General features: G+C 33.5%; 1 protein-coding gene across 50 annotated transcripts in view; it reads right to left on the reverse strand.

Moving 5' to 3' along the window:
• SUPT20H (SPT20 homolog, SAGA complex component) overlaps positions 1 to 17071 on the reverse strand; it is a 51466-nt gene that overhangs the window by 2407 nt on the left and 31988 nt on the right. For 10 of the 50 annotated variants that reach the window (XM_063792071.1, XM_016925207.4, XM_054665195.2 and 7 more), the window contains 11 exons: positions 16386 to 16543; positions 15027 to 15053; positions 14441 to 14473; positions 13557 to 13674; positions 12577 to 12679; positions 12272 to 12430; positions 10249 to 10555; positions 9686 to 9840; positions 7583 to 7638; positions 5489 to 5608; positions 450 to 555 (listed from right to left, as the gene is read on the reverse strand). In XM_063792071.1, coding sequence (XP_063648141.1) covers positions 450 to 555; positions 5489 to 5608; positions 7583 to 7638; positions 9686 to 9840; positions 10249 to 10555; positions 12272 to 12430; positions 12577 to 12679; positions 13557 to 13674; positions 14441 to 14473; positions 15027 to 15053; positions 16386 to 16543 — 1342 coding nt within the window. The remainder of the gene's footprint in view (positions 1 to 449; positions 556 to 5488; positions 5609 to 7582; positions 7639 to 9685; positions 9841 to 10248; positions 10556 to 12271; positions 12431 to 12576; positions 12680 to 13556; positions 13675 to 14440; positions 14474 to 15026; positions 15054 to 16385; positions 16544 to 17071) is intronic. The other 40 variants (XM_009426899.4, XM_001146786.6, XM_054665214.2 and 37 more) reach the window with 6 other exon arrangements.

Genomic DNA, 17071 nt, shown 5'->3' on the forward strand with positions numbered 1-17071 from the left:
AAAAGTGACTTACAGAAGTTATGCTATTGACCATTAAGACTTAAGTCATTTATGCAACTACAAGTTACCAGAACGAGACAAAAGATTATGCAATCTAGAAAAATTCAGTCTTAACCCAAGAAAACAAAAAAGTTATTAATTAAGATAACTGTTGGCAAACACTGAAAACAGCTCTGGTAACCTAGTAAAGTGGATAATTATTTTGCCAGTAAACTGTAACAAGGAAACACAACTGTGGTAATTATGTTAAGTCAAAGCTCTTAATTAATCCACTATCAATGAAAAAAAATCTCAGCCATCAATCAATTTAATAGTTTACACATTATAGCTTTACTTTTTCCTGTTTACTGGTTGCAAGGGAAGGAAAAGAAAATAATTTAAGCAGTGAGATCCCAAATAGATTAGATATGTTTAGTAAATTCAGCATATAAAGTTATGAAGATACCTACCAGCTGCCTGTGACTGCATAAAACTTCCTACTCCAGTAAGGTTAATAACAGCAGCTTGCTGAGCAGATAAGGCCTGTTCTTGACTGGTTGAACCTTGCTCAGAACCCTGAATAAAAAAATAATAAATGACTTGTACAAGAAAGAAAAACAAATTTGAGCTGGTGAAAAGAAATCAGTATTTTTTCCTATATGAAAGAAAGCAGTATTAGACTAGTCTTGTAAAAAGAATAACAAGGAAAATACTTCAAAGGTATTTAGAATAAGCAAGAATAAATTTATGGTATTTGAACAAAGAAAACTTCATTTTTCAGTGCATCTGTATTTATTGTTTAATGCTACCTAGATAACGCCTAAGGCTTTTATAAAGCTTCGCTGAAACAATTTTTTAAAGCTTAAAACACCCTTTGTAACATAAACATAGTACTGGAACTTTTAGTCAGCAGACTAAGTCAAGAAAAGGAAATAAAAGGTGTATAGATTTTATAGGAAAAAATAAAATTGTCCTTATTTGCAAATGGCACAACTGTCTATATGGTAGAAAACCCTAAGCAATCTCCAAAACAGCTCCTAGAAGTAGTAAGTCCAGTAAGAGGGCACAAAACAAGACCAATATACAAAAATCAACACTATATATACTAGTAATGAACATGTGAAAACTGAAATAAAAAAAATACCATTCACAATTACTCAAAAAAAAGAGAAAAGCTTAGGTATTAAGTCTAAGAAAACATATACAGGGCTTGTATACCAAAAACTACAAAACATTGACTTTGGTCTAGATAAGGACATATACTATGTTCATGTACTGGAAGACTCACATCATAAAGATGGCAGTTCTTCCCCCAAACTGATCAACAAGTTTAACTCAATTCTTTTAGAAATGCTGGCAAGGTTTTTGTAGATATAGACAAGATGACTTTAAAATGTATATGGAAAGGTAGAGAACCTACATTAGCTACAACAATTTTGAAAAATGGTATGGGAGAAAACACTGCCCAATTTTAAGACACTACAATGAACAAGACAGTGTGGTATTGGCTGAAGGAGAGACACATAGATTAATGAAACAGAACAGGGAACCTAGAAATAGACCCACTCAAATAGACCCAACTGACTTTTAACAAATGTGCAGACGTAATTCAATTCAGAAAGAATAGCTGTTTTTTTCTTTGTTGTTGTTTTGTTTTTTTTCAACAAATGGTATTGAAACAATTGGATACTGATAGGAAAACAAAAACAAAAACAAAACATGGACCTAAGTTGCACATCTTATACAAAAATTAACTGAAAATGGATCATGGATTCAAAATAAGAAACTATAAAACTGTTAGAAAAAAAACACAGGAGAAAATCTTTGGGACCTAGAGCTAGGTAAAGAGTTCCGAGACATGAAAACTAGAGGATATTCCATAAAGAAAAGATACTGTTAACTTGGACTTCAGCAAAATTAAAAACTTTTGCTCTGCAAAAGACATCCTTTGGTACCAACTAAAATAGTGTCTGAAGTAACATTTCAGTATATAATGGCAAGCCAAACATTTCAAAAGTTACATTTATCTTGAGGGGATCTCCCTGGATATAAAAAGAGATTGGACAAAAGAGCACAGAGCTGAAAGGAGGATACATTATTGAATTTGGAACCCAGTTCATGAAATGAACAACAGAATAAGGCAGACCACATCACCACCATAACGGAGCTATGATAAAACAAACAAAAAAAAACTCAAAATGCAAAAAAACTACAGGTGATATCAATTTCCCCCCAAAGCACTCCACAAACCTAATGTAGACTATAAGCCACCACCACAAATGGAATATTCAAACAAGGAGGAATAATGATTAAACAAACATCTTGAAGAAGAAAACAAATACTAAGAAATAAAAGGACTCAGGCTAAAACTAAAAGGATGAAAAAAGACGTACTAAGCTAACGTTAATCAAAAGAAAGAAACAAGAAATATTACCAGAGATAAGGTCATTTATTAATGATAAGGGGTAAATTAATCAAGGAAATAACAATCCTAAATGTATATGCACCTAACAATACGGGCTCAAAAAACAACCTTTAGCAAAAGGAAAAATAGAAATTTTCAGTTTTGGTTGAAGACTTCAACACTTCTCTCAGTAACTGATAAAACATACAGAAAGAAAAGGATATAGAAGACCTGAATGATGCCATCAAATACCTTGATCTAATATGGAACACTCCTAACAGCAGAATATACATTTTTTCAGCCATATATGGAGTATTCATCAAGACAGATCACGTTCTCAAGCATTAAACAAACCTCAACAAACTTAAAAGAACCAAAAATATGTTTTCAGATCACAGTGGATTTAAACTAGAAATCAACTGCAGAAAGATATTTGGAAAATTCCCAAGTATTTGGAAATCAAACATATCTAAATAACTGATTTAAGAGGAATCCATAAGAAAATTCTGTGGAACAAAATGAAGGCACAGCATATCAAAATTTGTGGAAAGTGGCTTAAGCAGTACTGAGAAGGAAATGTATAACATTAATTGTTTATTTTAGAAAAGAATGACCTCAACACAATAATCTAAGCTTCCACTTATGAAACTACAAACTATCATCCAAGAAAACATTCCAGAAATAAAGAAGTGACTCTACACATTAAAAGGATCCACAGGAAAAACATGGAAAAATCAATTCTGACACACACACCAGTGAAAATATTAGACAAGCATTCAGGGCCTCTAGGCAAACTGCTTAAATAAACTTACAAGAGCAAGATAATTAGACTGGCATCAGATTTCTCAAAAACATATAAAGCAAGTCAACAGTAGGAAGAGTTCTTAATAAATTTAAAGGAGACCTAAAACTAGAGAACATTTATAAGAAAACAAGTGAAAATGCTTCAGGACATTGGATTTGGCAATGACCTTCAATATGATACCAAAAGCACAGGCAAGAAAAGTAAAAAGAGAAAATGAACTACATCAAAATAAAAAAAAAAAACTTCTGTGCAATGGATGCAATCAAGAGTGAAAAGACAACAAATGGGAGAAAATATCTGGAAATCAAACATCTGATATATGTGTATATGAAGAATGAAGAACTCCTACAATTCAACAACAAAAATTAATCTGAAAAAAAAAAATGGGCAAGGGACCCAAACAGACTTTTCTCCAAAGATGATACACAAATGGACAACATGCATATGAAAAGATGCTCCACACCACTAGTCATTAAGTAAATGCCAATCAAAACCACAATGGGATTATCACCTCACACCCATTAGGAAGGCTGCTTAAAAAAAAAAAAAAAAAAATTCCCTAAAGACCCAACCACCACCAGAAAATAACAAGAGTTGGCGAGGATTTGGACAAATCGAGATCTCTGTATGTTGTTGATGGGAATTAGGTAAAATGGTACAGCCACTATGGAAAACAGTATGATGCTTCTTAAAAAATTAAAAATTACCACATGAACCAGCAATCCAACTTCTGGGTATATATCCAGAAGAGTTGAAGACAGGGTCTCAAAGAGATAATTGTACACTCACACTCACACTAGCATTATTTACAATAGCCGAAAGGTGGAAGATACCCAAGTATCCATCAGTGGATGAATGGATAAACAAAATATGGTATATACAAGTATTATTCACCATGAAAAAGGAAGGTGATTCTGACACATGCTATAAAATGAATGACCCTTGAAGACTTTATGCCAAGTGACATAAGTCAAACACAAAAGGACAAATAACTATATAAATGCACTTATATGAGGTATCTTGAATAGTCAAACTCATACTAACATAAAGTAGAATAGTGGCCGAGGGGAGGAGTTGTTATTTACCAGATATAGTTTCAGTTTTGCAAGATGAAAAAGTTCTATAATAGAAATCTGTTGCATAACAATGTGAATACACTTAACACTGCTGAATTGCACACTTAAGAAGTTAAAATGGTAAGTTTTGGCCAGGCGCGGTGGCTCATGCCTGTAATCCCAGCAGTCTGGGAGGCTGAGGTGGGCGGATCACGAGGTCAGGAGATCAAGACTATCCTAACACGGTGAAACTCCGTCTCTACTAAAAATACAAAAAAAAAATTAGTCAGGCGTGGTGGCACATGTCTGTAGCGACAGCTACTCGGGAGGCTGAGGCAGGAGAATCGCTTCAACCCAGGAGGTGGAGGTTGCAGTGAGCCAAGATTGCGCCATTGCACTCCAGCCTGGGCAACAGCGCAAGACTCTGTCTCAAAAAAAAAAAAAAGTTAAAATGGTAAATTTTATGTGTATCTTAAAATTAATTTTTTAAAAAGAAAATCAAAGATTTTATATCTAGCCAAGCAATCTTTAACGTGTTTAGAATGAAAAAACAGTAAGTTTTTAATGTGCCCTTCCTGAGGACTCTATTAGAGGATGAGCTTTATCCAACCAAGACCTGACTGGGGGAAACTGGGCAAAAGGACTAATGGTGAATATTTCATATAATTTGTGAGATAGAGAAACTCTGGATTTGGGACCCAGGAATCAATATTTTTTTAATTTCCCAGATGACTCCAGTGTACCCAAAGTTTAGAAACACTTGTACTTCCTTCTTCTACTGTCATTTATTGCAATTCTTATTCAATTTCTTTCCCTTTGGCAGTGTACACGTTTGTTTTTGTCTGTGTTCCCACTGCCCTACATTTTATGATAATAGGGATATCTTTATTCCAATAGCAACAAAATCCTAAAAACAGAAAGATAATGATGGGGTAGAAAATACATGAGCGATAGGGGCACAAAGACCTAGGTTTGAATCTCTGGCTCTGCCACTCACTGTATGGCTAAGAGCAAGCCATTTATCTGGATCTCAATCATCTATGCAAGATGCAGGTGATACCATCTATTCAGTATGGTATGACTGTTTTATTAGGAATACACACCCAATAGCTGAGTGCTACTATTGTTAATAAAAACAGTACAGGAAATGTTTACACTAACAAAGCAAATGAAGTATGCTTGGAATATACCAAAAAATGTTATAAATTCGATGTGAAAGCATATGGAAGGCTAGAAAATCCATACCTGCTCCCCTGGCTGTTGAGGACTACAAGTTGTGGGCTGCTGAGGTTGTTGTGGTGTAAACTGGGAGAGCTGCTGTTGCTGCTGCTGCAGAGTGTTAAAAATAAGTGAACCACCTGGAAGCTATTAAGAATTTAAACAAAAATTAACCAATTTCACATGATTTTATATCAAATATTTAAATTTATTCTACAAATATTTTTGGATCATTTGCTATGTGTCACTCTTCTAGTTATTGAAGAAACAGGTAAACAAAAAACAAGTTGGCTGCCCTTAAAAAAAAGACCTATTTAGAAACTGTTTTTAAGTCCTATTACTTTGGGCTCCCAAGTATGCTAATACTCTTAAACATAAATTTTTCTGCTTCAAGCTAGTAGTTAGCTATTCCAATTCACATGCTATTTTTCATTTCACTCTTTTTATACATCAATACAAAAGAGCACTAAATACATTAGAAAGTACAAACAAGCAGCTTATGAATCAGAAATGTATACTACGAAAAGCCACCCCTCATAAATTTGTTCTAGTTTTGCCAAAAACACAAATATTACACAAGATCTTTTGTATAACACAGTGAGGAATTTCAAAGCTGAAAAGAAAGTGCATTTAGATGTCCATATTTATTCTGTAGACCACTACTTTCTCTTTCATTCAAATCTAATTTGAATTTAATCCAAATTAAAAAACAATTTTTAAAGAAGCACTCAGAAAACTCCAGGTTAAAAGGGAAAACAACAATGCTTTTCAAACGCACCAAAAAACAAAGTTTTTCCATTTTAAGCTATAGGGGTTTATATACGGACCACTTTGAGGTCCTTAGGAGAATGTCCAAGAAAATACCAAATACAGAACTCTTAGGTCTGTATAGTCAAAAAAATAATAATAATAAAAAAATAAAAAATCCTTGGGTCAAAGTATCTATCTATATCCATCACAGCTCATCATTAGGTATATCTAGACACAGCACAGATCAAATGTTCCTTCCTCAATCAGTATATAGTAAATGTAGAAAAATATAACAAACTAAAGGATTTCCATTCCTGTTAACACTGAGACTGATCCCTAAGAAAATTTCAAAAGCAATATGCCGGAAGGTAGGCTAAATAAACAAATACAATTTGTGGGCTTGTCCATATTATAAGTATATTGTTCTGCAATTAGTCTGTAAACATACTGCATCGTATATAGGAAACAAGTTTTAAATTTTAGCTCTAATGAGAATTTCCCGATTTGTTAATCCTGAATACCAGGGTGGCTGATCTGTTATTGTTATTTCCCATCAATCCATAGCTCTACTATGTTACATATCCAGATCTTTATAGTCACGTCTATCCATTTTCCAAACTACTGGCTTAAAGCTTACTCCTTCTTTAAATTAGAGGACCTAGCATAACACGAGGAATGTTGTAAATTCACCCCCCTTGTTTTTCTTTTGAGGCAGGATCTTACTCTGTTGCCTAGGCTGGAATGCAGTGGCACAATGTCAGCTCACTGCAGCCTCGACTTCCTGGGCTCAAGTGATCCTCCGACCTCAGCCTCTTGAGTAGCAGGGATTACAGGTGCATGCTACCATGCTTGGCTAACTTTTTGTAGTGATGGGGTTTTACCATATTGCTCAGGCTGGTCTCGAACTCCTGAGCTCAAGCAATCCACCCACCTGGGTCTCCCAAAGTGGTGGGATTCTAGGTGTGAGCAACCATGTACGACCCACATACCTATTTTTTAAATCTTCAAGCACAAAAAAAACCAGTATTACATATATGTATACATAAAACATCTGTTGGGAAAGCAATTATTTTCTAAATACAACCACTATTATTATTGTAGGGAAGTATCCTCCTTGGTAGGTGCAAATTCTCCCTACTAGCACAGCTAGTTCTTAATTAGGCAGGGCTACTGGAGCCAAAGTGTGGTATATAGGATACTGATTCTTTCTCTTTATCCGCTTGATCATACAAAGGTAGCAATAATAACCACACCCTTAGAAGAATCTAAACAGACCTCAGAATTTCAAGTGCTGATACATATAGATATACATTGTTTAGAAAAAAAGTCAATGTACAAAAAATTTAATCAAAAGCAGTATTTCAGGTTTACCTGGAGTAGATTTAAGGGCCTGAGACTTGAAGTATTTTTTAAACCAAATGGAACACCTGTTAAATAAAACTCATGGTTAAAACAGAATCGAAAGTTTGTTACACATGAAAATAATTTATATTTAGTATATATAAGTACAATAATTTTATGTATTCTCTGCATAGATGTGCTTATTTTCCATACTTCAAAAATATCTTAAAAACAAAAGATTGTCTTCAATATTTATCAATACTGAGATTTTATTCATAGTTGTGAAGCACCAGATGCACATTATATTCTATATTTCAGAAACTGGGACTTCTTTTTCATTCTTCTGACTGTTGGCTGAACAAAGAGTAATCAAGAATTATGTGAACACCATGAATATAACAAAACTATCACTGCCGTGCAAATACATTCCAGGTATTGGCATCTATTTACATTTCTCAGTGCTACATAGTATACTATAATAATCATATCTCTAAGAACAGGTGTGCTTTATGCTATTTTTTTTTAACTAAAAATGTTAATCAGAATGCTAAAGAATGTTGCAATTTGTGTATAAAGATCAAAACAGAGTCAGGAAACAGTGCTCTGTTAATTTAAACTTATTCCTAAAAAATCTGTTACATTAACACAGAGCATATCTTAAAGCTGGGGGTGACAAACGTTTTCAATAAAGGGCCATCATGTGGGCTTTGTGAGCACAAATGGCCTCTGCTGCATTTTCTTTTCATAATCCTATAAAAATGTAGTAACCATTTCTAGCTTAGGCTGTGTGCTGTAGTTTGTTGATCCTGGTCTCAAGGTATGTATATATTTTGCTAACAAAATATACTAATTTGAACACTATTTAAAAATGTATCTAGTTCTCTATCATATCATTTTTTTTTTAAAGATTTAAGGGAAGAAATGCACATGTAACACTAGCGAAGCCTTGTATAAGAAACTGAAATTTGGCAAAAATATCCCTTTCTGGAAAAATTATCATTTAAGAAAATGGCTTAACCCCCTTTTAAAAGTGGATGACATCTGTATAATGCTTTCTAGCTTACCAAAGGCACTTTCATACTTCATTTATTTCTCTTAAGTACCAACTGGAGATATTTTTATTCCCACTTTAGAGCAAACTGAACTGAGGCTAAGGGGGAAAAATTTAGTGACTTCTGTAGAACCCCACTTTAGCAACTGAAGCCACATGTAACTGGTACAACTAGTAGTTACATGTAAATATCCTAAGTTCAAGATGTGAAGTCCATTTCCAGGACTTCTCGCACTAAGGCACACTTACGCTTATTAAAATAAGAACACTAGCTAGAATTAGGAAATTACAGCAACATGTTAGCATGTTTAATTATATTCTCTGGGTTCTCTTTCTCATAACTAAGAAAGTTTTTAATAAATTTTTCTAGATTGTTTTTCCTATTAAATTTTTCTTCAAGTGAAACTGAATTGTTTCAAGATATTATAATACATTATTTTAAAGAGCATCAAAAAAATAAGCACAAGTTATTATAACTGTTTTCCTGTATAGGTAATAACTACTCCTAAATAAAAGAATGCTTATCATGTCTCAGGCACAGTTTAAACACATAATTTGTATTATATTTCATTTAATCCTCACAACTATGAGGTAAGTTTTTATTGCTATTCCCATTTTATTTATGAGGAAAATTAAACACAAAGGTAACTTTCTCAAGATGACACAAATGGTAAGCTGTACAACTGGGATTCAAGCTGAGGTAGTCTGGCTCCAGAATCCAGGCTCTTAACTGCGATGCAGTTGCCTCTTGTACACAATGTATATTTTCAAAATACACTTATTTTCCCTGGAATATAACTACAATGACAATAAGGCTACCAAAATTAATTTTGTTATTTGGAAAGCAGAAGAAAGATTTGCACAGACTCACAGGCTTACCAAGTTTTCCACAGAAGTTGACTGCTAGAAGACTTTTAATTCAAATGCCAGAACTTTTAAAGGCTTTTTAAGTGAAATATATGTGATACAACACTTCATGAAATAATGACATTAAATGCCTTTAGCATTACTCTTAAAATTACATTTTTACTTTAGCATATACTTTAATTTTTTTTAGAGGTTATTATTTCCAACATTCTGACCTGCTTGAGAAGCTGCCTGCATTGCACTGGGCAGTGCATTTGGTAGCAGACCTCCTGAGGGTAGAAGGCCGCTCAGGTTTATTCCTGCAGGAGTTATGGCACCAGTGTTACAGCCCAGCATGGGGTTTGAACCACTCATCAAAGCCTGGGCCCCACTGCAGGAGAATAAGACAAAGCATTAAACTTCACTGTAAAAGGAAAAAATCAGCCACACAATTCCTCAGATTAAAAAACAAAACTACTAAGCAAACACAACTAGTTATTTATCTGTCTTAAATATCAAAGAAAGTAATGCAGAAGATAAACAGGAAATTCTAAGCTGCTATCAAGATGAAGTATCAAAAAACAAAAACGATAAGATGAGATATCATCTTAGTGCAGTTAACAGATGTATTATTTAAAATTAAAACATACATGGTCAGGCAGCTTCTGTCCATATCTAAACTATTCCTTTTCAGTCTGAGTAATATGCGGTTTGTTCTTAATTTCACACATTAAGAATTTATTTAGATTGGTGAAACTATCTTTATAAAAAAAAAATCCAAACATCAATGCAAACTTACCAAACAGAGCCCACTACATTGATGAAGTTAAGTCCAGCAGAGTTTGCCATGACCTGGGTGGCCGTGGTTCCTGGAGTTATAGATGTTACCATGGTGGAAAGAGGAATGGTTGTTACAGGCATTGCCTGGCTCAGAGACCTTTGCTGCTGAGCAAACTGAGTTAACAAAGTGGGCTGAGGGGTGAAGCCTGAATCTTGGGGAGTAGGGGTGGCTGAAGGGGTACTAGGAGTTGAGCTCTGAGCATCAGGAGGGTGTGGGGTCGATGAAGGGGTTGGTGTAGGAGTAGATGGCTTAGGAGTTCCAGATCCTGCTCATTGAGAAAAATAAAAATTGCTAGTTTGTTATAAATGGCCAGTCCTTTTAAAATAAGGTTAATGGAATCTTACTTAGCACTGACAATTTGTTCTAGTTTTTTTTTTTAAGCAGTTAACTGCAAGTGTTAATTTCTACACATGATACATGAGTGTTGCTACACTCAATTACAATTAAGGATGCAGTATATCACCTAAAAATCCCATTAAAGATGCTATTGCAGTAACAGTAAAAATATACAGTTATATTCTACCACAATACCCATTTAAAAGTTAGTTTCCTACATGCTGCCTTTGGCCTAAAAAGTTCAAAACGAATTCAAATTAATTTGTTATTTACGATTTCACTAATTCAAGACTTCATTTAAAAATATTGCTTATTTAGTGTAAAAGTCTGAGATAAACTGTAAACATATTTAATAAGTTACATATGGTTAACAATCATATTTGGCACCTAAATATACATGTTTAATTCCTAACACATCAAGTTTATCCTGACAAACAAATTTACAAAAAACAGTAATAAAGCAAATATCTGAGAGATAATACTGCATCTTTAACAGTAACTGTGTACTTCTGTTTAAATGTAGAATGTATAGAAAATCTGTTGTGAATGAAGTATGCACAGTTTATCAATTTTTTAAAAAACAAAAACAAAAAACAAAAACCAAAAAAGTAAAACCAAAAGCTCTTGAGGTGTTTTCTTTTTTAGCTTTCATGTCCTGCAGAAAGAAAGGAAAGAAATGTGAATGTCCAGAAGCTGTCACTCAACCCTTACTTAAAGTAACAACTGTGTGCAGTAGATTACCATAATCCATACCCACAACATAAGAAGTGTGAATAAGACTTTCAGAAAATTTATATATTTTTCTTTGTGCAAAACAAGAAGGCAGAAAAATTACACCTTTTGAGCTATCGAGATGAAGATGTTTATATCTAATGCGAAGACCACCCTATCACTGTGCAGTGTACTAAAACTTTCAGCATATATTAGCTATCTATAAAAAATCTAAAAAACTGGAATGACTTTTTTCCCCAAATTGGTACTTTCAGATATTTACTAATTTGAAGAAATTCTCCCAAACTAATGCTAGCATTCTTGTATAACTCTTCTTGATGTTAAAAAAAAGTATTCAGTAGTAAAAATTACATTTCAGTATCTTCAGAATAATGCTTTATGATTATCATCACATTTTAGTAACTGACAACAATTTATAAAAGAGTGTAGGAGTGTTTTTGAAATATTGTTTTTCAGTTTATTGTATCACCACCTTGGAACTAGTTGACTTCTTACATATACACAAAGATAGGACCTGCAGCAACAACTCTTATGACATTTTTTTCATATCAGCCACACAATTTACATAAATATGTAAAATGATCCTAGGGTATACTGGAATAAAAAATATTTTGAAATCTTATTGCCACATGTAACTATCAGGTTATTTTTTTAAGGAGATGTGTAGGTTGTAAGCCTATAAGAAAGGTATACGCAGAATGCATACATAGATACAGAAAAACAAGTACAATTACAATAGAGACATAATACATACAATCAACAAGAGCTCTGCCTGAAGCTTCTAGCAACTTATACATTTTGGATACACAGTACATTCAGATATCACTACTTCACAGGTTGAAAAAAGCTGTCTTAAGAAACACTAATGCAAAAGCTTATGAAGATTTAATGAAGAATTTAAGTTATGACTCACTTTGTGATGAGCTGGCAGGTGATAGGGCAGCTGGAGAAAGCATGCTAACTTGATTGAGATCCACAGATGATTTCCGAGGAATACTTGATGGCTTAGAAGAAGGAGGAGGAGTTGGAGATTTGAGAAAGCTGCTTGTCTGTTGTGGTGTAAAATAGTTACCTAGAAGAACATAAAAGTTATTTCCTAAATTTATAATTCAAACTTCTGTGAACTGCAGAAATCAAAATGGGGCAAAGTTTTAAAAAGAGATTATGATTATATAATGTTTGTTATTCTAGACTGCAAAAAACTAAGAAATGTAATACCTGAGGAACTATTTCCTGAGCTTGAGGGAAGTTTGATTGGTGGGGGTCGATGTTTTACACCCTTCCCCAATACCGAAGACTGAACTGACACGGTTTCAGTTTGCTAAAAGACAATGACATTAAGCATACTTGTTAAAATTAATACTGCTATAAACCCCAGATGATATTTATATTTAACTTCATAGTTTATTAAATAAAATTAATACTGCTATAAATCCCAGATTTTTAACTCTGCAAAGTGCTCTTAGTGGTTACAGATTGAATACTATATGTATTACAGAGAAAATTTCACATGAGACTCATGAAATATATTACAGTACACATAAAGAATGAGGAAAAGATTTCTGAGTAATAGGGTGGGAAGAGAGAGTTTTAGGGAGAAAGGCAGAGGAGTAAGATGAAAGCAAGCTTCCACTCTTCCATACTTATCTATTAAAGGAAAATAACAGCTGTTGAAGCCAAATGACTAGAACACAGGTGTTCATTGTAATTTTCCTTTTATCTTTGTGTACATTTAAAAATCATGTTATAAAGAGTTAAATAATTTTAAAAAAAGGTAAAAGTAGAAACAAAACTAAACTGTACCCCCGCTCCTCAAAAAATGATTCTTTTCTTTTTTTGAGATGGAGTCTTGCTCTGTTGCCCAGGCTGGAGTGCAGTGGCGCTATCTCGGCTCACTGAAACCTCCACCTCCGGGGTTCAAGAGATTCTCCTGTCTCAGCCTCCCGAGTGGCTGGGATTACAGGTGTGTGCCACCATGCCCAGCTAATTTTTGTGTTTTTAGTAGAGACGGGGTTTCACACTATTGGTCAGGCTGGTCTCGAACTCCCGACCTCAGGTGATCCACCCACCTTGGCCTCCCAAAGTGTTGGGATTACAGGCATGAGCCACTGTGCCTAGCCTCCAAAAATGATTCTTAACATTTCTCAGATTACTTGTGAAACAACTGGGCACAAAGAAGTAACATTAATGAAACACACATCTGTTTCTTTCCCTGGAGAGACCTGACTCAGACTGGCTGAGCCACTGGAGCTGTGTGACATCTTGACCGGACATTTGGCTTCATTCTGGACTAATTCCTGGTACTGATTGACTACCCTAAAATATCAGGAGAAAACAGGTAAAGATTAGAAAACCTGTTTTAAACACAAATTTATTTTATAGGAAAGAATAATGACTATTAATGGCAAAAAGAAAGTTCTATCAAAATTAACATAAATATTAAAAATTAGGCAATTTATCTTTGTGTTAAAAGTACATATTTTTAAACTGTTCAATGACAAATTGTCCAAAACATTGTGCTAAATAACAATCTAAAGATATACTTTCAATATCTTATTTCTAATACAGAAATTACAGGGATTACTTAAGTAATAAGCAGCCAAAGAAAATACTCAATTCCTTTCTTAGATTCTGATTAAAGTACTATCTAGAAATCATCTTCCTTAGCTACAGTAGGTATGTCTAAGTTTTCTTATTTAAAACAAAACTATATTTTAAACATTTCTTTTGTTTTCTTAATTCTATGAAAAAAACCCTAGGTATTATAAACTTTGGAAAAATGCATTTAAGTCCCCCAAAAATCTCATCCCATGAAAAGAACCATTCTTAGTAGTTTGGTGTATCACAAGCTTACAGATATTTTTCTAGAATCAGTAAGATTTTAAAGTTGGAAAGGACCTTAGAGGTTTTATTGTCCAATGCCCTAATTTTACAACAGAGGCCCATAAATATTAAACAGTGTAAATATGGTTAACAGCATAACCAAAATCAAAGTTTTTAACTCCTAGTATTCTCTATCCTATAAGGGTGAAAAATTTTTCATATCCATCCTGACCAAAATAAGAGATGCAAATATTTTTACCTCTCAGCATCGGTCTTTGATCCAATAATGAACCTAAAATGTTTAAGGAAAAAAAAGGAGAGAAAAGTATTAGGTAAGAGTTGTCTTAAGAAGGCTTGGGATTACTTTTGAATCTTCCATGTTTTAGTCACAGTAATATAAACTGGTATTAAATCTACCAAGATATGAAAAAAAATTTTTTAATGCATTTAAACATATGAAACAATGACTAAGTTTTGCATGCATTATGAAACAATGTGAATAATTTGGTTGATTTAATTAAGTGATATTTCTTTTGGCACAAAATTTATTTATTAAAACATAATCTGGGCTGAAAGTTACCAAGTGCTATATACCCTTACAACTATTGATCCTAAAGCAAAATCACTGAACCACCATGTGCAAAGGTCTTTGGCCTTCCTCTCACTTTAACCTGCAATTTTAGAAGTTACTATTAATGTCTACATAACAGATCCTTAGAATATATTTCAAACAAGGTATACATATTTATCACTGATTCAAATAAAGTATCTTTAGCAAGTCTTTTTAAAGAGTTTGATATTTATGTAATTTCTTAACAGATTAAAATAGTTTATTTTTTAATTACCAATTTGAATGATCATCTGTGGACGAGCTGAAATATAAAATGTAAAAAAAAGCTTAGTTCATGCAGCTCAAACTTTAACTTCATAGTTTATTAAATAAAGTATTTTATGAATATGGAAGAATGACTGGAAGATAATAAATCATGCAGCTACTCTGATGCAAAGGTAAAAAATGCAATTCTCTTCCTGTCAAACAAATTAGTCATTTGGCTCTATAGACCAATTTTTTCACAAAAGAACATATACCACCCTTGTGTTCTACAAAAATAAGTTAATAAATTAAAAATGGCCAATGTATGTTGTCTTTAAGTGAAAAGATTTTTTTAAATATAAGTAATCAATATTGGGTACTATATTCACTACCTGGGTGATGGGATCAGCAGACACCCACACCTTAGCATCATAAATATACCCCTGTTACAAACCTGCACACATGCCCCTATATCTAAAATAAAAATAAAGAAAAAAAATGGCTTCCTTAGAAATGCATGCTGAGGATTCAGAAATAAACTGTTGTGATGTCTATAACTTAAAAAAAAAAGAAGAAAATGTGTGTAATCAAAATATCTGATCCTTTTACAATAATAAAAACTGGTCATGTGAAAAAACAAGCTGAGGATTCCCTGTTATTTCCTTTCATTGACTTTTACCTAAATATTGGTGGGGTTGCTCTTTAAAATCCACCTTTCTACTGTAGTTTCAATTAGTATTTTGTGTAAGTAAAGGCTTTACAATTAACATAGACCTGGCCCCCATCCTTTTCTGCTGAGCTTCTTTTTTGTTTTCAAAACAGAAAACTGATTTTTCAAAACAATTTGATTAAAAAAACCAAATAAATAGTAAAACAAAATAAAACTAAATACTGACAGTACCAAATATATGTAGTTCATACATTTTGGAAGATCATCTATATTTTTATGTATTAATATGTAGGGCCAATAACTACAATAAGCATTGAGTCTGTGTCCTTACATGCAGTGCCAAAATACCAAGCATCTTTTCACATTTATAGTAAACTTGCTTCCTATTTAAACACACTATTGCCCAAACACTTCATGTTCACAGGTTAAAGTCCTAAGTGCCATAAACATATAAAGAAGGATATCACAGGAATAGCCTTCAAAACAAGCATAAAAATAATTATACCATAGGTTTTTTTATTTTTAATAACTCTTGAGCAACATGGTAACTACGACTTAAGTTTACTTAGGTCTACCGCCAAATCTAATTGTTATATTTAACTAATAAGTGAGTTCCCAAAGAGAAATTTTTATTCATTAATGGTTCATCAGTAGTTACTAGATAAATTCTTGGTGCCTTATTTTTTTTTTTTCCAGTTACTTGTATTTAACAGAACTCACTGTGATGGAGACATCTGGCTGTCACTTTCTTCATCTGCTTTACATGGCTGTATTTTACCATAGTAAAGTGGATCTCCAAGCGACTGCAAGATGGTCAGCTTTGTTTTCTGATACTGAGTACCAGCTTCACATTCAAATACATAATCATCTTTTACATCCTGAAAAATGCATAGCACCTCAAATAAATACCTTCACAAGTAGGCAAGCAATAAGAATTAGTAAAAATCAGGAATAAATGATACAGTAACATGTATCTGACGATAGGAAGACACACAGCACTTAGGCTACAAAGATATTTAAGTCTGCCTATGAGAATAAAGCACAGCACGGTTCTTTTCCTAAAAACTATATGGGCACTCAGCATGCATTTAGTAAAGCATTAACATATACTATGAAGTATGAACACATATGTAACAATATTAATACATCATTAAATACATTATTAGACATATTGATATACATATAATAACAATGAATATTAATCAAACACTGTTCTCAGCACTCTACAGGGACTGAAAGCTCCACCATATTTTCATGGTTGGCACTGTTATTACCTCCGTATTAGAAGTCAGGGAATTAAGCAAAGAGAGGTTAAATGAATTGCCTAAGGTCACACAGGGAGTTAGCAGTCTGTCCCTAAGCTTGCACCCCTGATCCTCATGCTGCCGTGCCTGTTTATGCTCAGG

The sequence above is a fragment of the Pan troglodytes genome, chromosome 14 (assembly GCF_028858775.2).
Source record: "Pan troglodytes isolate AG18354 chromosome 14, NHGRI_mPanTro3-v2.0_pri, whole genome shotgun sequence".
Lineage (NCBI taxonomy): Eukaryota > Metazoa > Chordata > Mammalia > Primates > Hominidae > Pan > Pan troglodytes.